Source organism: Silurus meridionalis, chromosome 27, assembly GCF_014805685.1.
Source record: "Silurus meridionalis isolate SWU-2019-XX chromosome 27, ASM1480568v1, whole genome shotgun sequence".
Taxonomy (NCBI): domain Eukaryota; kingdom Metazoa; phylum Chordata; class Actinopteri; order Siluriformes; family Siluridae; genus Silurus; species Silurus meridionalis.
The window spans coordinates 13,180,440-13,195,012 of NC_060910.1; the positions used below are offsets into that span (position 1 = coordinate 13,180,440).

General features: G+C 41.5%; 1 protein-coding gene across 1 annotated transcript; it reads left to right on the plus strand.

Moving 5' to 3' along the window:
- Positions 1-733: 733 nt before the first annotated feature.
- Positions 734-4,551, plus strand: LOC124380802 (C-X-C chemokine receptor type 4-like). Its single transcript, XM_046842064.1, has 2 exons — positions 734-1,499; positions 4,456-4,551. Exons 1-2 carry the CDS (start codon positions 741-743, stop codon positions 4,477-4,479), a joined length of 783 nt encoding a protein of 260 aa, XP_046698020.1. The 5' UTR covers positions 734-740; the 3' UTR covers positions 4,480-4,551.
- The last annotated feature ends 10,022 nt before the right edge of the window (positions 4,552-14,573 follow it).

The following is a 14,573-nucleotide window of genomic DNA, read 5'->3' on the forward strand; positions in this document are numbered from 1 at the left end:
TTCATATTCCTTCTCATTCTCTTAGATCTGCCTCGTCTCTCCTTCTTTCTGTTTCTTTTGCTCGTCTTGCCACAATGGGGCATAGGGCATTCTGTTGCTCTGCTTCCTGGCTCTGGAACTCTTTACCTCCAGACATTAGAAGCATTGATTCTGACTTTTTTTAAATCTAGACCTCAGTCTAGAAGTCTCATCTGTTTAAGATTGCATATTCTTCCCTATTTCACTCTTCTTATATCTTATTGGGCCAGTTAAATATTCACAGTCATACATGAATTAAGTATTTTGTAATTGTTGTTTGTATGTTTCATAAGCTGTATGCATTGTTTCTATATTTTGTTTATCATGCTTTGTCTTGTGCAATGTCCTTGAGTGTTGAGAAAGTGTGTAATCCCTGTGTAAAAACTATGTCATGCTCCATAAACTACTCTTTCAAAATTTGAGCACAACAATCCTGTCTCGTTTCTTCAGTGATTCAATTCTGCTCACATCCATCACTGTGGGGCTTGTATTTGACATTATATTCACAAAGAACACAAGAAAATTATTAGATTGGCAAGAAACACAGAACCCAACAATGACTACATCAGGAACTGAAAATGACTGCATACTGGTACTTGGCAAAATGTTTTTTGCTTTATCAGAGAAGTGGTATACACAGGAAACCACAGACAAAACACTGCCCTGTTCTCAAGCATGAGCTCCTACCAACGTACACCACATTGAAACAGCAGCATCTAACCATGCAGCACCTCAACACATCCAACAGCTCGCTCACTGCTCCAGTCTCAGCTGAATACTTGATTGGGAGTAGTATACTGGCAGTTTGCTTCATACTGGGAGTTCCTGGGAACATTGCAGTATTGGTATATCTTAGTGGATGGCTGAAGAGAGGCAGTTACACCCCACGATTGATGCTAAGCCTTGCCATATCAGACCTGCTCACTCTGCTTTCTCTGCCGTTTTGGATTTGGTCTTTTCTTCATAACTGGGTCTTTGGCTTGGTCATGTGTAAGCTTCTATCCTACTTGGTATACTTCAGCCTGTACTGTAGTACACTGTGTGTGATTCTGATGAGTGTGCAGCGATACATGCAAGTGCTGCATTCAGGGAAATGGAAAAAGCTTGGCAGAAAAGGAAAGAAGATCATACTGAGTGGGATGTGGATGTTTAGTGGAGTAATATCTTTCTATGCTCCCATGCAACGCACTCTAAAGTTGAACAGTGAAAGACATGTTCAGTGTAGTCTGGTCTATCGTGATAATTTTGAGCGAGTCGCTACTTTAATCTGGGAGACAACATTTTTTATAGTTTTGTTTCCCACACTGACTTACTTCTACTTTCATCTTCACAGAGGAGTTAATAACTCAGCTTTTTTTAGCAGTAACATTTTGACAAAGCTGGTGATCCGAATTTTGGCATGTTTTTTTTTTTTTTGGGTCCCAATACAAATCTCCAACATTATGATGGTCATTGCTGTTTTACTTGAAAATGAAATTCTGGTAAGAGCTGCAGAATCGACTGACAATATCACCGCAGCATTGACTTTTGTTAACAGTTGTGTTAACCCCTTCTTGTATGCCTTTTCTGCTCGGGCTCTACGTGAGCACACAGATAGCACAGAAAATAGGTAACTTCATCATGGTGAAGTGGTAACAGGATTTTATTAATTCTTGTTCACAGCCTTTTTTTTGCATTTTAAAAGACATGTATATTTCTGCTTCTTGCTGCCATATTTTGTTACTGTGAATTTTTCTTTTAATAGAGTTTTTAAGAGGGACCTATTGACTCCCAAAATAAATGATCTTTGTCCTTAACCCAGGAAAATTGTATTAAATAAATAAAGCAAGTTTGGAATAGTTATCATTTTTATGATTTCTTTAAATATTAATGCCTTGTGAGTAAACTTTTGGATATTTTTGCAAAAGAGTCACTGTTTTTTACATTCAATGTTGATTGCTTCAGACAGTTAAGAAGTAATTGAAACATTTTGTGAACCCAGACAGGTCTTGCATTTTACATAAAACGTACATTTACATGTTTACATAAAAGAAGACTGTACTTGTGAATGTTATATGTTTCTAGCTTTTCCCCAAACAGTTTACTGCAGCAACAGTAGATGAGCAAATGTTGGCGAGGAAGGTCTCAGGCTTGAATTTCTCTAATCCTTCCTAATTTTCAGACTAATTATTTGAGTTTAAGACATTAGATCAGGGGTGCACACACTTTTTCAGCATGCAAGCTACTTATAAAATGAATCTACCTACCTATGGAAAAATGATCTACCTACTATAAAAATGCATTCAAAAAATATCTATTTTTAATGTCCTGCGATTCACCCATACTACCTTTACAATCGACCGGTAGATTGCGACCGATGTATTGGGCACCCCTTCATTAGATGATGAATATTAGGCTTATAATATAAGGCTTGGCCCAATTTTTTTACGTAGGTATGTAGGTCAGCTTTTAGCCCAACCATAACCTAAAATACACATCAAACCATGGTTTCTAGTATGTTTCACATGGTACTTATTTTCTATGTTAAAAATAGTTTTAATTTTACATGGATAGAATAATGCTTTTATAAATGTTTAGGTGATTCTGCAAAAAATAAGAAAAACATTGTTTTTTTCTATCCTTCAATCCATTTTCAAAACTTAGTGGTTAGTAACTTGCACAATTCTATCATGGTTTTATGGAGGTACCACAAATTGGATAAATGTATATGGATAAATGCGAAATGAATAGAATTGGTGTATAGCATGCAAAATTAACAGATTTAAACAATGGTGCTGCTACTATAGTTATTATTTAGTTAATTAATATCAAAACAGTCATCTAGAAAATTAGGTTTCAAAATTAGTATTGAAATAGTTGCACTCAGACTCTCTACTTAATACAATAAGGCATCACATGGTTAATGGTCATGTGACAATTTATTTAGGTAGAAAGAAAAAAGGGGGAATAAGTTTCAGGCTTGGGCCATGAAAGGTTTGCCTATTAGCTACAACAGAACAACTTTTTTATTGTGTTTGCACAAACTCTAGGGCTGGCTATGTAAAACTACCATCAAGGTATCTCAGTGTTGTGTGCAATGAGGTTATTTATAATGGATAAGGATTAAAACTTCTTTTTGGTACATTAGGTCCATTGTCCTGTGCAGTTGACTTTAGAATTGATTTCATCTAGTACTTTTAAACTAATTAACTAAATTTATAATCTGTCTTTTCTACCTCCCTGCATCTGTTTACTGTTATTTAGAAATTGCATGTTAACACTGATGCATTAATGTTTCAATTGTTATGTCACAGGTCTTGCACTTCATTATCGTAAATGAGTTGATGAAGAGCTCTGTTTCTTCACCTACCAATGTTAGATTGTTAAATCAACTCAATTCATCCAACAGCTTGCTCACTGCTTTAGCTTCGTCTCAGCTTGATGGGGAGTAGTGTTTTGGCAGTTTGCTACATACAGTACTAAAGATCTCTGAGAGCATAGCAGTAGAAATGTATCTCACTGGATGGCTAAAATAAGGCAGTTTTAATTTTTTGTTCTACTTTCAGTTTTACTCAACAGTCACTCATTGACAAAAGGGGTGACCAGAATATGAGCAAGTTTATCTTTTTGGCTCTGTTACAAATCTAAAGCATTATGATTGCTATTACTGCGTTACTTGGAAAGTCAACTCTGTTAAGATTTGCAGATGCAGGTGACAATATCACCTTCAGCTTTGACTTAACACCTTCCAGTTTGCCCTTTCTGCTCGGGCTTTATGTGGGCACACAGACAGAACAGAAAATCCTTAATTCCTTAATTGTATAGAAGTTTATAGATTTCTGCTGACAGCCAGTAACTTGTTGCATTTAAAATGGATTTGTGTGTAAGTCTGCTTATTATTGCATTGTAATTTATTGTTATTTTAGCACCCTTAACTATATTTTGTCACTTTGTCTTTTGGTATCTTGACATTTCAGCTTTTGCTTGCACAAAAGTTACATAAATTCACACTTCTGCTGAGGTTTCCAGTCAACTTGAATTATACTTTGCAGATAAAAACATGATAAAATTCATGTTAAGTGTCACATCTCATACCAGCCACATCCTCTTTCATGGCACTTAGGTAATAAACATTAAACCTCGGTTTCCTGCATGTTTTGTATATCATGACCTATTGCCTAGTTTCAGTGGTTTTACTTTCATTATTTAATTTATTTCTATTTTAACTGTCTAACAGACTCATGATTAAATTTACTATCTCATTTTACAATATCTGTATTGTATGTACATGATAAACCAATTAAAGTAAAAGTACTATTTTTGTAGTCATCTAGAAAATTATTCTTTAACCAAGTGAGCTCTGCTGAAGTAAACACCACCTTCAATATCTAAAATGTTTAAAGAAACAAAATGGCAGTGAATGAGACTTCTAATTTTCTTTTATTTTTTTCTTTCCAGGAAAAGCTATTAAACACATTCTGAAACATTAAGACACATAGCAAAATACACACACACACACACACACACACACACACACACACACACACACACACACACACACACATTATAAACACATACCTTTGGGGCTTTTGCCTCTACCTCCCTGTGCTCTGTCATCCCTGCGCATATTTATTAGGTAATATGCCACCCCACAGATCAGAGCCTCGTTCTTACCACTCAACAGACTACAGACTCTAACCTTTACTCACAACCAGGGCTCAACCACACCCTCACCTCCAGAGTTGCACTAGAAAACAAAAAGTATTTTCCAGTCTTGTGCAGTTAACTGTAGGATTGATCTTGTATTTTCAGACAAACTACATTTTACTTCCTGTCTTTACCACATGCTTGCACCCCATTTACCGGTATTTTGTCAGAGAGCCACCAGTCATGCCTCCCTCCAACACTCCCGCTCAGCCTCTCCCTCCTCTACTAATCACCTACACCTGTTCTTCCTTTACCCGTCCCCTTTATAAAGTCCCTCTTCCCCTGACTCTCCATCCGATCTACAGTTTACGACCATAGATCATCCGGACTACCTACCTCTCTTACTATCCGAGTTTCCATGCTCCTAGCTACGTTTCGGGTGAAGCACTCAGTTAAGTCTGCCATTTCCCACAGTCTCGTTTCATACTCTCTTGTGTTTGTATATTTAAGACCAATAATCGACACCCTGTTTTACTCCCGGTTCCTGACGTCTGGTCTATTCGTGACAGAAGATCAGACCGCAAAAAACCTACCTCGATGGATCCCCAACCAGCTCACATCTCAGATCCAGTCAAGGACCTCACCGGTACTCTCTGGGAGACGTTCGTTCCGGCTCCTACCAGCGTGGCTTCACCGCCCGCCTCCGGCAGCCCGATGGCTCTTCCGGCTTCGCATTCCGGGGAGGCGGCCAAGTGCAGCGTCTTCCTTCTACAAGTCAATCTATATATAGAAATGCAGCCTACCAAGTTCCACACAGATCGTTCAAAGGTGGGTTTCCTTATCTCACTTTTAACCGGGAAGTCCACCTCATATTCTCTTTTCACCAGCCACTTCGTAGAAGTGTTCTGCATAGCCACCAGAGCACTCACCATAGCAGACTAACTCTTCTGTCTGTGCCAAGCATCTTCTTCACCAAGATTGGTGCAGCGTCAGAGTGCCAAAACCAGTGTTGGAGTTGTTGATTTCTTTGCCGGGAATCTTTTGTTTGTGTCGCCGTTTACATTTTTTAAGTAAAAATCTTTCCTCTCTCATCCCTTAAATAATCTCAAAATATCATTTTGATTTCCTGTATTCATTACTTTCTGTCGGCTCTGTTTCTACTCTTTTTTTATTCCCTGTTTTCAAGCAGTGAGTGGAGGCCATTTCCATCAGAACTACAAACACACACTACAGTAATCACAAGGTACGTAATTTCTCTGATATGGCGAGCATTCAGCTCATTCAGCGTGTGAAGTGTAACATGTTTAGTCAGTGAAGCACTAAGTGAGAAACCTGAAAAAGCTCTGGTTATAGGAGACTTTATTCTGAGTCACGTGAAATTAGCTAGACCTTTAAGGGCACCAGCAGCACAGGTCAGGTGTATAAAAGGAGCCAGGGTGCTGGACATAGAATGTTATCTTAGGTTTTTAGGAAAGCATAGGTTCTATAAGATCCCAATGCGACATAACATTTACGTAGCTTACAGCAGGTTATGGTCGCTGAACTGCTGAATGTCCAAATGATGCTCTAAAAACAATGTGGGCTTCATGGATAACTGGAGCAATTTTGAGGGCAAGGCTGGCCCGTTGGGGCAGGATGGTATCCTATCATTTCTTGTAGTATAGGTCATAGTTTTAGAACAGCATTGTTAACCAGTGACTGTCCAGAGCCAAGGCCAGGGAGCAGACAGACAGGCTAAACTGACTGCTGTCTGCTAGCTGCACAGAGTCATCACTCTAGATCCACCATATTGAGACTCTCCTGAGTAAAAACAAAATGTAGAAATTCTCAGAAAGTCTGTTAAAGTAACCTAATTAACATAAGATTTAATAAGAATGAATGCACAGTCAGCCCCTCTGAACTAAAGAGAGGATTGTTGAATATTAGATCTCTCACGTCAAAAGCGCTGACTATAAACAAAATTATTACTGACCAGGAGTTTAATATAGTGTGTTTGACAGAAACATGGATTAAACCGAACAGATCTTCTTCTTCTTTCGGCTGTTTTTGACCCCATTAGGGGTAGCCACAGGGGATCATTCGTCTCCATACCACTATGTCCTCTACATCCTCTTTCACACCAACTTCCCTCACTACATCCTCCTCCATGGTCTTCCTGCCTGCACCCTTTTCTTCACTTTTCTAACACACTCTTCATTACTTTGCACCGTTGACCCCAGGTACCTAAACTCATCCACCTTCACCTGTAACCATGCCACTCCACTGCCCTCTCTCTAATTTACATTCATGTACTCTATTTCGACTATAATCCTACTGACTCTTTTAATTTCACCCAAATGAGGATGGGTTCCCCTTTGAGTCTGGTTCCTCTCAAGGTTTCTTCCTCATAACATTTAAGGGAGTTTTTCCTTGCCACAGTCACCATGGCTTGCTCATCAGGGAGAAATGCACACCGTTCACCTTGACTGTTGATTTCTGTAAAGCTGCTTTGAGACAATGTCTGTTGTGAAAAGCGCTATAGAAATAAACTTGACTTGACTTGACTTTCATTCCCCTTCTCTCCAGCGCAAACCTCCACCTCTCCAGGCCCATCTCAACCTGCTCCCTACTCTCACCACAAATCACAATATCATCCACAAACATCATATTCCATGGAGACTCCGGTATCACCATTGCAAACAGGAAAGGGCTCAGAGAGGATCCTTGATGCAGTCCCACCTCCACCTCGAACCAATCTGTTGTTTCCTACTGCACACTTCACTGCTGTCACACTGTCCTCACACATGCCCTGCACCACCCTCACATACATCTCCACCACGCTTGACTTCCCTAATACAATACCATAAATCCTCTTTCGGCACCCTGTTGTATGCTTTCCCTAGATCCACAAACACACAATGCAACTCCTTCTGACCATCTCTATACTTCTCCATCAACATTCTCAAAGCAAATATTGCAGCTTCCCTCAGCCTGGCTTCCACTACTTTTTCCCATATTTTCATGGTGTGACTGATCATCTTTATACCCCTGTAGTTACTGGAGGTCTGCACATCCCCCTTATTCGTAAAAATTGGCACAACCACACTGCTTCTCCATTCCTCAGGCATCCTCTCACCTTTCAGAAACCGGTAAAACAATTTAGTTAAAAACTCTACTGCCATCTCTCCTTAACATTCCTAGGCTTCTACTGGTATGTCATCTAGTGCAACCGACTTTTAACTCTTCATCCTCTTGACTGCTGCTCTCACGTCCTTCTTCCTAATTCCTATTCACTTCCTGCTTTACCATCTTCACATCATCCAATCTTCTCTCTTTAATTTTCCTCATTCATCATTTACATTTACATTTACATTTGCGGCATTTAGCAGACGCCCTTATCCAGAGCGACGTACAAAAGTGCTTTAAATCTCTAGTAATGAATAAATCTACACTTGTACTCAAGAGTACAAACTTAATATAAATATAACTCGAATTCTACAAAATTGGAAAGTGCTAATTTAGGTATTTCAGGAAGAGGTAGGTCTTCAGTCATCGCTTGAAGATAATCAGGGACTCTGCTGTACAGACATCTAGGGGAAGCTCATTCCACCACCTTGGTGCCAGAAGCTGTTTAAAATACTCCCTCCACCTTCTCAACACACTTTACTCACTAGTCAACACATTTCCATCTACATCCATTATTGCTTTAACTTGTAGCACATCCTTTTCCAGCTCAGCTCTCTGCCTTGATCACCAGGATCGCCTTCTTTCACCTTAGAAATATTGCTAAAATTAGAAATATGATGTCGTTACAGGATGCAGAAAAACTAGTTCATGCTTTTGTTACTTCTAGATTAGACTACTGTAATTCTTTACTGTCTGGGTGTGCGAGTAAGTGCATAAATAAGCTTCAGTTAGTCCAGAATGCAGCAGCAAGGATCCTCACTAGATCTAGGAAATACGACCACATCACCCCTGTTTTAATCAGTCTACACTGGCTCCCAATCAAATCTCGCATTGATTATAAAATATTACTACTGACGTATAAAGCACTTAATGGTCTCGCACCGCAGTATCTGAGTGAACTTCTGTACCAGTATGATCCTCCACGCCTACTTAGATCAAAAGGTGCTGGCTATCTGTTGGTTCCTCAAATAATGAAGACTACAGCAGGGGGCAGATCTTTCTCTTATAAAGCCCCACAGTTATGGAACAGCCTTCCAACCAGTGTTCGGGACTCAGACACAGTCTCAGTGTTCAAGTCGAGGTTGAAAACTTATTTATTTAGTCAAGCCTTTTATCAGTAGATTTTTCTTAGGTAAAGGCTCAGATCTGGAGGGAGCATGGATATAGAGTGTTTGGTGAACTGGTATATTTGTATGCTGTCGTCCCCTCACATTCACACGTTCACTCGGGTTTGTTGACGGTGGTGTGGTGGGTCGTCTCTTATCCCAGAGATCCCTCATGTCTGTGTTACCTTCTGGTTCTCCCTTTTAGTTATGCTGCCATAGCGAGTCTTGCCGGAGTCCAAACTGCACAGTGACAATAACTTTCATACACCAATAGGGACACTTAATAATCCATATCCTTCTCTCTCTCTCTCTCTCTCTCTCTCTCTCTCTCTCTCTCTCTCTCTCTCTCTCTCGGTCGAGTTAAACATGCTCCTGAGGCTCCAGTGACCACTGTTCCTGCCTCTCTCCTCCGTGGATCTTCACACTTCTGTGCAGCTTGGGACGGTATCTCATCAACACCTTGGGTGGTTCCATGTAATTCCGGAGTAGAACGGGTGCTTTTGAGGATGGGTTGGACTGTAGTTGGTTTTGGCGGTCTGCTGCACTGACTCGGGAGTGCAGTTTGCTTCTGATCGTCATCACTGTACCCCGCAACTTTGTATATCTGCTTCAAATGGACATTTGGTGCAACCCAGATGAGGATGGGTTCCCTCTTGAGTCTGGTTCCTCTCAAGGTTTCTTCCTTATGCCATCTCAGGGAGTTTTTCCTTGCCACAGTTGCTCATCAGGGACAAACTTACTTACAAAGAACATATTTACGTTTAATCACCACATTATCTGTGTAAAGCTGCTTTGAGACAATGTTCATTGTTAAAAGCGCTATACAAATAAAAATGAATTGAATTGAATTTAATTGAATTTTCCTCATCTCTCTGCCGATCCCAATTCTGTTTCGCCAACCTCCTCCTCCTTATGCTTTCCTGCACTTCCTCATTCCACTACCACATCTCTTTGTCTTCCTTTCTCTTTTCAGATGTCACACTGAGTACCTTATTAGCTGTCTCCCTTATCACTTCTACAGTAGTTGCCCAATCATCCAGGACCTCTTCACCACAACCGAGCCTCTGTCTGACCTTTTTTGCTGAATCTCACACTACAGTCTTCCTCCTTCAGTTTCTACCATCTTATTCTTTTTTCAGTCCTCATTCTCCTCCTCTTTTTCTTCACTTCCCATGCCATCCTACAGACCATCATCTGATGCTGTCTAACTACACTGTCCCCTGCCATCACTGAAAGTCTTCAATCTCTTTCAGGTTGCATCTTCTGCATAGAATATTGTCCACCTGTGTGCACCTTTCTCTGCTCTTATACGCCACCCTATGCTCCTCCTTTTCCTTTGTCTATTTTTGGTTCTTTTTCTTACTTTCACTATGGGAATCGCTTTGGGCGTGACCAACTATGGAAGCTCCTATGACACCACGTCTGTCTTGACCTCTTACAATATAATTTGTGCTTTCTTCTCGTGAGGGATTACATCAAGCTCTCTCAGCACATCCAGTTTTTTGCTAAACTGTTCATCGTGCGGGCCATCATTGGATTCCGCCACCAAACACGAGACCAGTCATACAGGATCATGCTGAGCGACATTGCGAAACTCGGTATAGTGTCTGCGTCAAGGCGCGCTATTCCTTTTCCGATATATCGGGTGTTAAATTACACGGTAGGGAATTAGTGGCATCATGCTAACTACCCTGCGAATATCGATAGATATTCCCCTCGGCCAAGAGGAATGTGTCTAAGATCAGGGAAGTTCCATCCTGCCCGTGTCCATCGTCATGCGGAGCAACCATCTCAGTCGAGACCCCACAGCGTGGGCAACTTGGCCATGCAGGTGGACGGTAACCTGCACGAGGTATGCAAGTGAGCTGCGGCTAAGCTAGGCCTAACTTGGCCCGCAGCCCAGGATGCAGAAGGAGCTGAAAGGGATCTCTATGATGGGAAAAGGCTGCCGCCTGCTCAACCCACAGCAAGACAACTCCTGCCTGCATGCAGATATTTTGCCATTCTTCTAGTCCCTTCAGAAGGAAGCTTCCCGCAAAAGGGTGCTCTAAACTAGAGATTCAGGGGATGGGAGAGCTGGGGTTGGCCAGACCCCCCCAGTGGTAGAGTCTTTAGTGGCCTACCACCTCCATCCGAATTGGCGCTCTATTTCCTCCTCCTCTCAAATTTCGCTGCCAAGCAAAATTGAAAGACTGACGGCGTCCATTCATCAGAGAATGTACAAATATGCGGCGCAGTCAGTGTGCTTGCTGAACACTGTGACTTTACTGTCCGCATACCAGGCAGAAATTTTGGATGCGATGAGGTGACAACTCAACCCGGGAGTGCCCAACACGGCACTCTATGACGATATTTGTGTGGTAAATGACCTAATTCTGCTTTCTTCACGAGGCATGGTTCAGGGCTGCGGCCGCATGATGGGCTTAGCTGTGTCAGGTGAGAGAGCGTTATGGCTAAACCTGTCAGGCTTGGCCGACATGCAGAAAGCGGAGGTAATGGATGCTGCTTATGACCGAGCTAAAGGTCTGTTTGGTCCAGCTCTCGAGAAAATGAGAGAAACCAGCATTCATGAAATAAGATGATGAAGCTTTTAACCTATGTTTACCTCGCAAGCTGACACAGAAACCACCCTCTCAGCCAGCACAACAGCAGCCACGGCTGTGAGAGGGGGACCGATGGGTGCGAGGAATGCGAGACTGGCTCAGCGGGCAGAATGCTGGCCAGCGTCCAATATCCTCCTTTCTCTGCCTGCAAATAGAAGGAGGAGGGAAAACAGCTCGGTTCTGAATTCCGCAAGGGCATTCTCCTTCAGTTTTCCTTGAGTTCGAGGAAGAAGGAAAACTATTCAGTGTCATAAAGCACTCACAAAATGTGTTCAGACACACGTCAGTTTAGACATCTGTGCAATAAAGAGTGCAGCATTACATCCAAGCTGCGGCCTGAGGGTGATATGCAACCCAAGTTAAAAAAACACAATAAATGTGGCACTTTCGCATCCAGGCAGACAGCAGAAGGCGATAGTTTGCAAAAATATCAAAGAAGTATCAAGCACCCCCCTAGTCTCAATGCTCTCGTTCTTACAGCAGAACCCAGCATGGCGACGGATGTGACGTCATCAAGGCGCAACCAAAGAGGAACAAAAGTATACAGGGGTCTTCTTTCTGCGTGCTTTCTTAACTCGCGCTCATGCGCTACCCAACCGTGGGTGTTAGGCACTATTTTACGGGGGTACAGGCTCCAATTCGCCATGAAACCAAGGTTCATCCCGTTGGTCCCATTGGGCTGCTCCTCATAAGGGGAAGCCGTTGTCAAGACAGCGGCTGTCCCACTGGATTGTTGAGGCTATATCTTTAGCATATGAATGCAGAGGTTCTCAGGCACCTGAAAAATTCTGAGGCAGCTGGTTGGGCTACGCCACACACTTTTGTGCGATTTTATAGACTGAATGTGTTTGAGTCATCCTTAGCACATGCAAGTGCTAGGAGCCAGAAGAGCATAGCCTATGTAATCTGGTATAGCGGGATCATGTGCAATCCGGGAGTGGTCTATATTTTCCATAGTGAAACACCAAGCAAAGTTAGAAAAATTACGATGGGTTACTTAACGTAATCCCAGGTTCTTTGATAACAGAGTGAGGTTTTTCACCAGCACCTACCTCCTTGCACAGAAACAGGAAGAATTTTCGCTACAATGATATTGTAAGGGGTCCTGTCTGTCAAGCACAGGTGGGTAGAGTAGTCAAAAATTGTACTCAAGTAAAAGTACTGTTACTTCAGAATAATATGACTAAAGTAAAAGTAGACATCCAAATAATTACTTGAGTAAGAGTAAAAAAGTACTTGGTAAAAAAAACTACTCAAGTACTGCGTAACTGTTGAGTAACGTCTGATTTATTTTTTAAACACAAGACAACAATCATACAGACAAAAATACAAAATAATCTTTAGGCAAATTATGGCTCATCCAATCAATGAAATAAATAAAAATGTATTCTAAAAAATTAATAACAAAATAGCTTAAATTAAAATAATTCAGGTAAATTCAAGTATTTAATAAATAAAATAATAATAAATAAAAAATAAATACGCACAAGTAACACAAACCTTTATACTTTTTTTTATAAATTCTCATAAACTGTGTGTGTGTTTCTCCAGTGACAGAACAACAAAAGGAAACACACACACATTTCATACCAGGCATGCTGAACAGAAAACTGCACACCAGAAGGAAGCGGTCAACATAAAACGTGTGTGTGCGTGTGTAAAAACATGCAGAAACAAACTATTTCACCAAAAAATCACTCAGTGATGTCACTATTAAACTTCAACAGTAGCTGGCTCTCAAGGTTCTTGCTGTGAAGCTGTGATCATTTAGCAGTGAACAGGAGTCCTGCATGACTGAAAAGTCTCTCACAGGCTGCAGATGCAGAAAGACCTGTGTTGACTTTGAGTGACAGATTCTTGATGCGAGGAAAGGTGTGGAGTAGATCAATACCTGCAGGGGAAGGACATGAAAGGTACCTCTCCAGCTCTCCTACTTGTGATTTTCCCAACTCCATGGATGCAAAGAAGTCTTCTTCATCAGAGGGGCTGCTGTTTGTGCTGCTGACATCATCCAAGTCGGTGTCAAGGTGATTTCTGATGTAGTCAAGGCCTGTGGGATAGGGTTATTCATTTTAGGGCAAGATAAATAGTTTTTCAAAAGAATTAAGTCTGCACATTATTCTTACCCTTCTACTGTATAGGCTGTCAAACTGCTGATGTTTGACATTAAAAGCTACCTGAGCTTCTAACTATATTGCCACCCTGTGGTTTGTCACCGATACACTATAATCCTAAATGACAGTAACATTATACAGATTTATATAGGTCAATGTCTACTGGTTCACATCTGAATTGATAAACAAGTATATTTACCAGCATTTAAGATGTTCTCCTCTGTGGTCCAGGATGTTCTGAATCTTGGTAGGAGTATTGCTGCCGCAATCAGCTCAGGCTCTTTCATGGCGTCTCCAAAACGTTTCTGGATCCCTTGCTGCAGGGCGTGAACAAGAGGTGTACACACTTTGCAAGTTGACTCCAGCCTCTTCAGCTTGTCCCGCAACTGGTAAAGTGTTGGCAGCAGGAGGCCTATATGCACAGATGATTCCCCTTGGAGGATATTAAGGGCCATGGCAACAGGCTTCATCACAGCAGCATACTCGACCAAAAACCCCATTTCAGCTGGATTGAACACATCTTGATACTCCACCTCTGACTCACTCTGATCTTCTGTTGCATCATCAAGGGTGGAGTCACTGTCCTCTTGTACATTGGTGGCTTCCTCCTCTTTCTCATTACCATACAATCTAAAGGCCTTCAGGAAGTTTGATCCACTGTCTGTTGTTGTCCTGGTCACTTTTTCCCTGATTTGGTACTCCGAATGTATTTCCTCTAATGCAGCTGCAAGGACATCAAACGTGTGTGAGCCTTTGACAGGTCTACAAGCCAATGCAGCAGAGTGCCTCTCCAGTGAGGTGTTGTCTATCCAGTGACAGGTGACACCTAAGTAGCTATGTTGTCTGGCAGACCAGCAGTCTGTTGTGGTAGCAACATAGTTCACAGCACTCAGCTTTTTGATGATAATGCTCTTCTTGTCTTTTGCAGCTTCTTGTATTCT

Coding starts and splice junctions, on each gene's coding strand:
- LOC124380802 (XM_046842064.1), top strand. CDS start 741: ATGCAGCACCTCAACACATCCAACAGCTCGCTCACTGCTCCAGTCTCA. Junction 1,500..4,455: donor TACTTGAAAATGAAATTCTG/GTAAGAGCTGCA, acceptor TTTTCTTTCCAG/GAAAAGCTATTAAACACATT.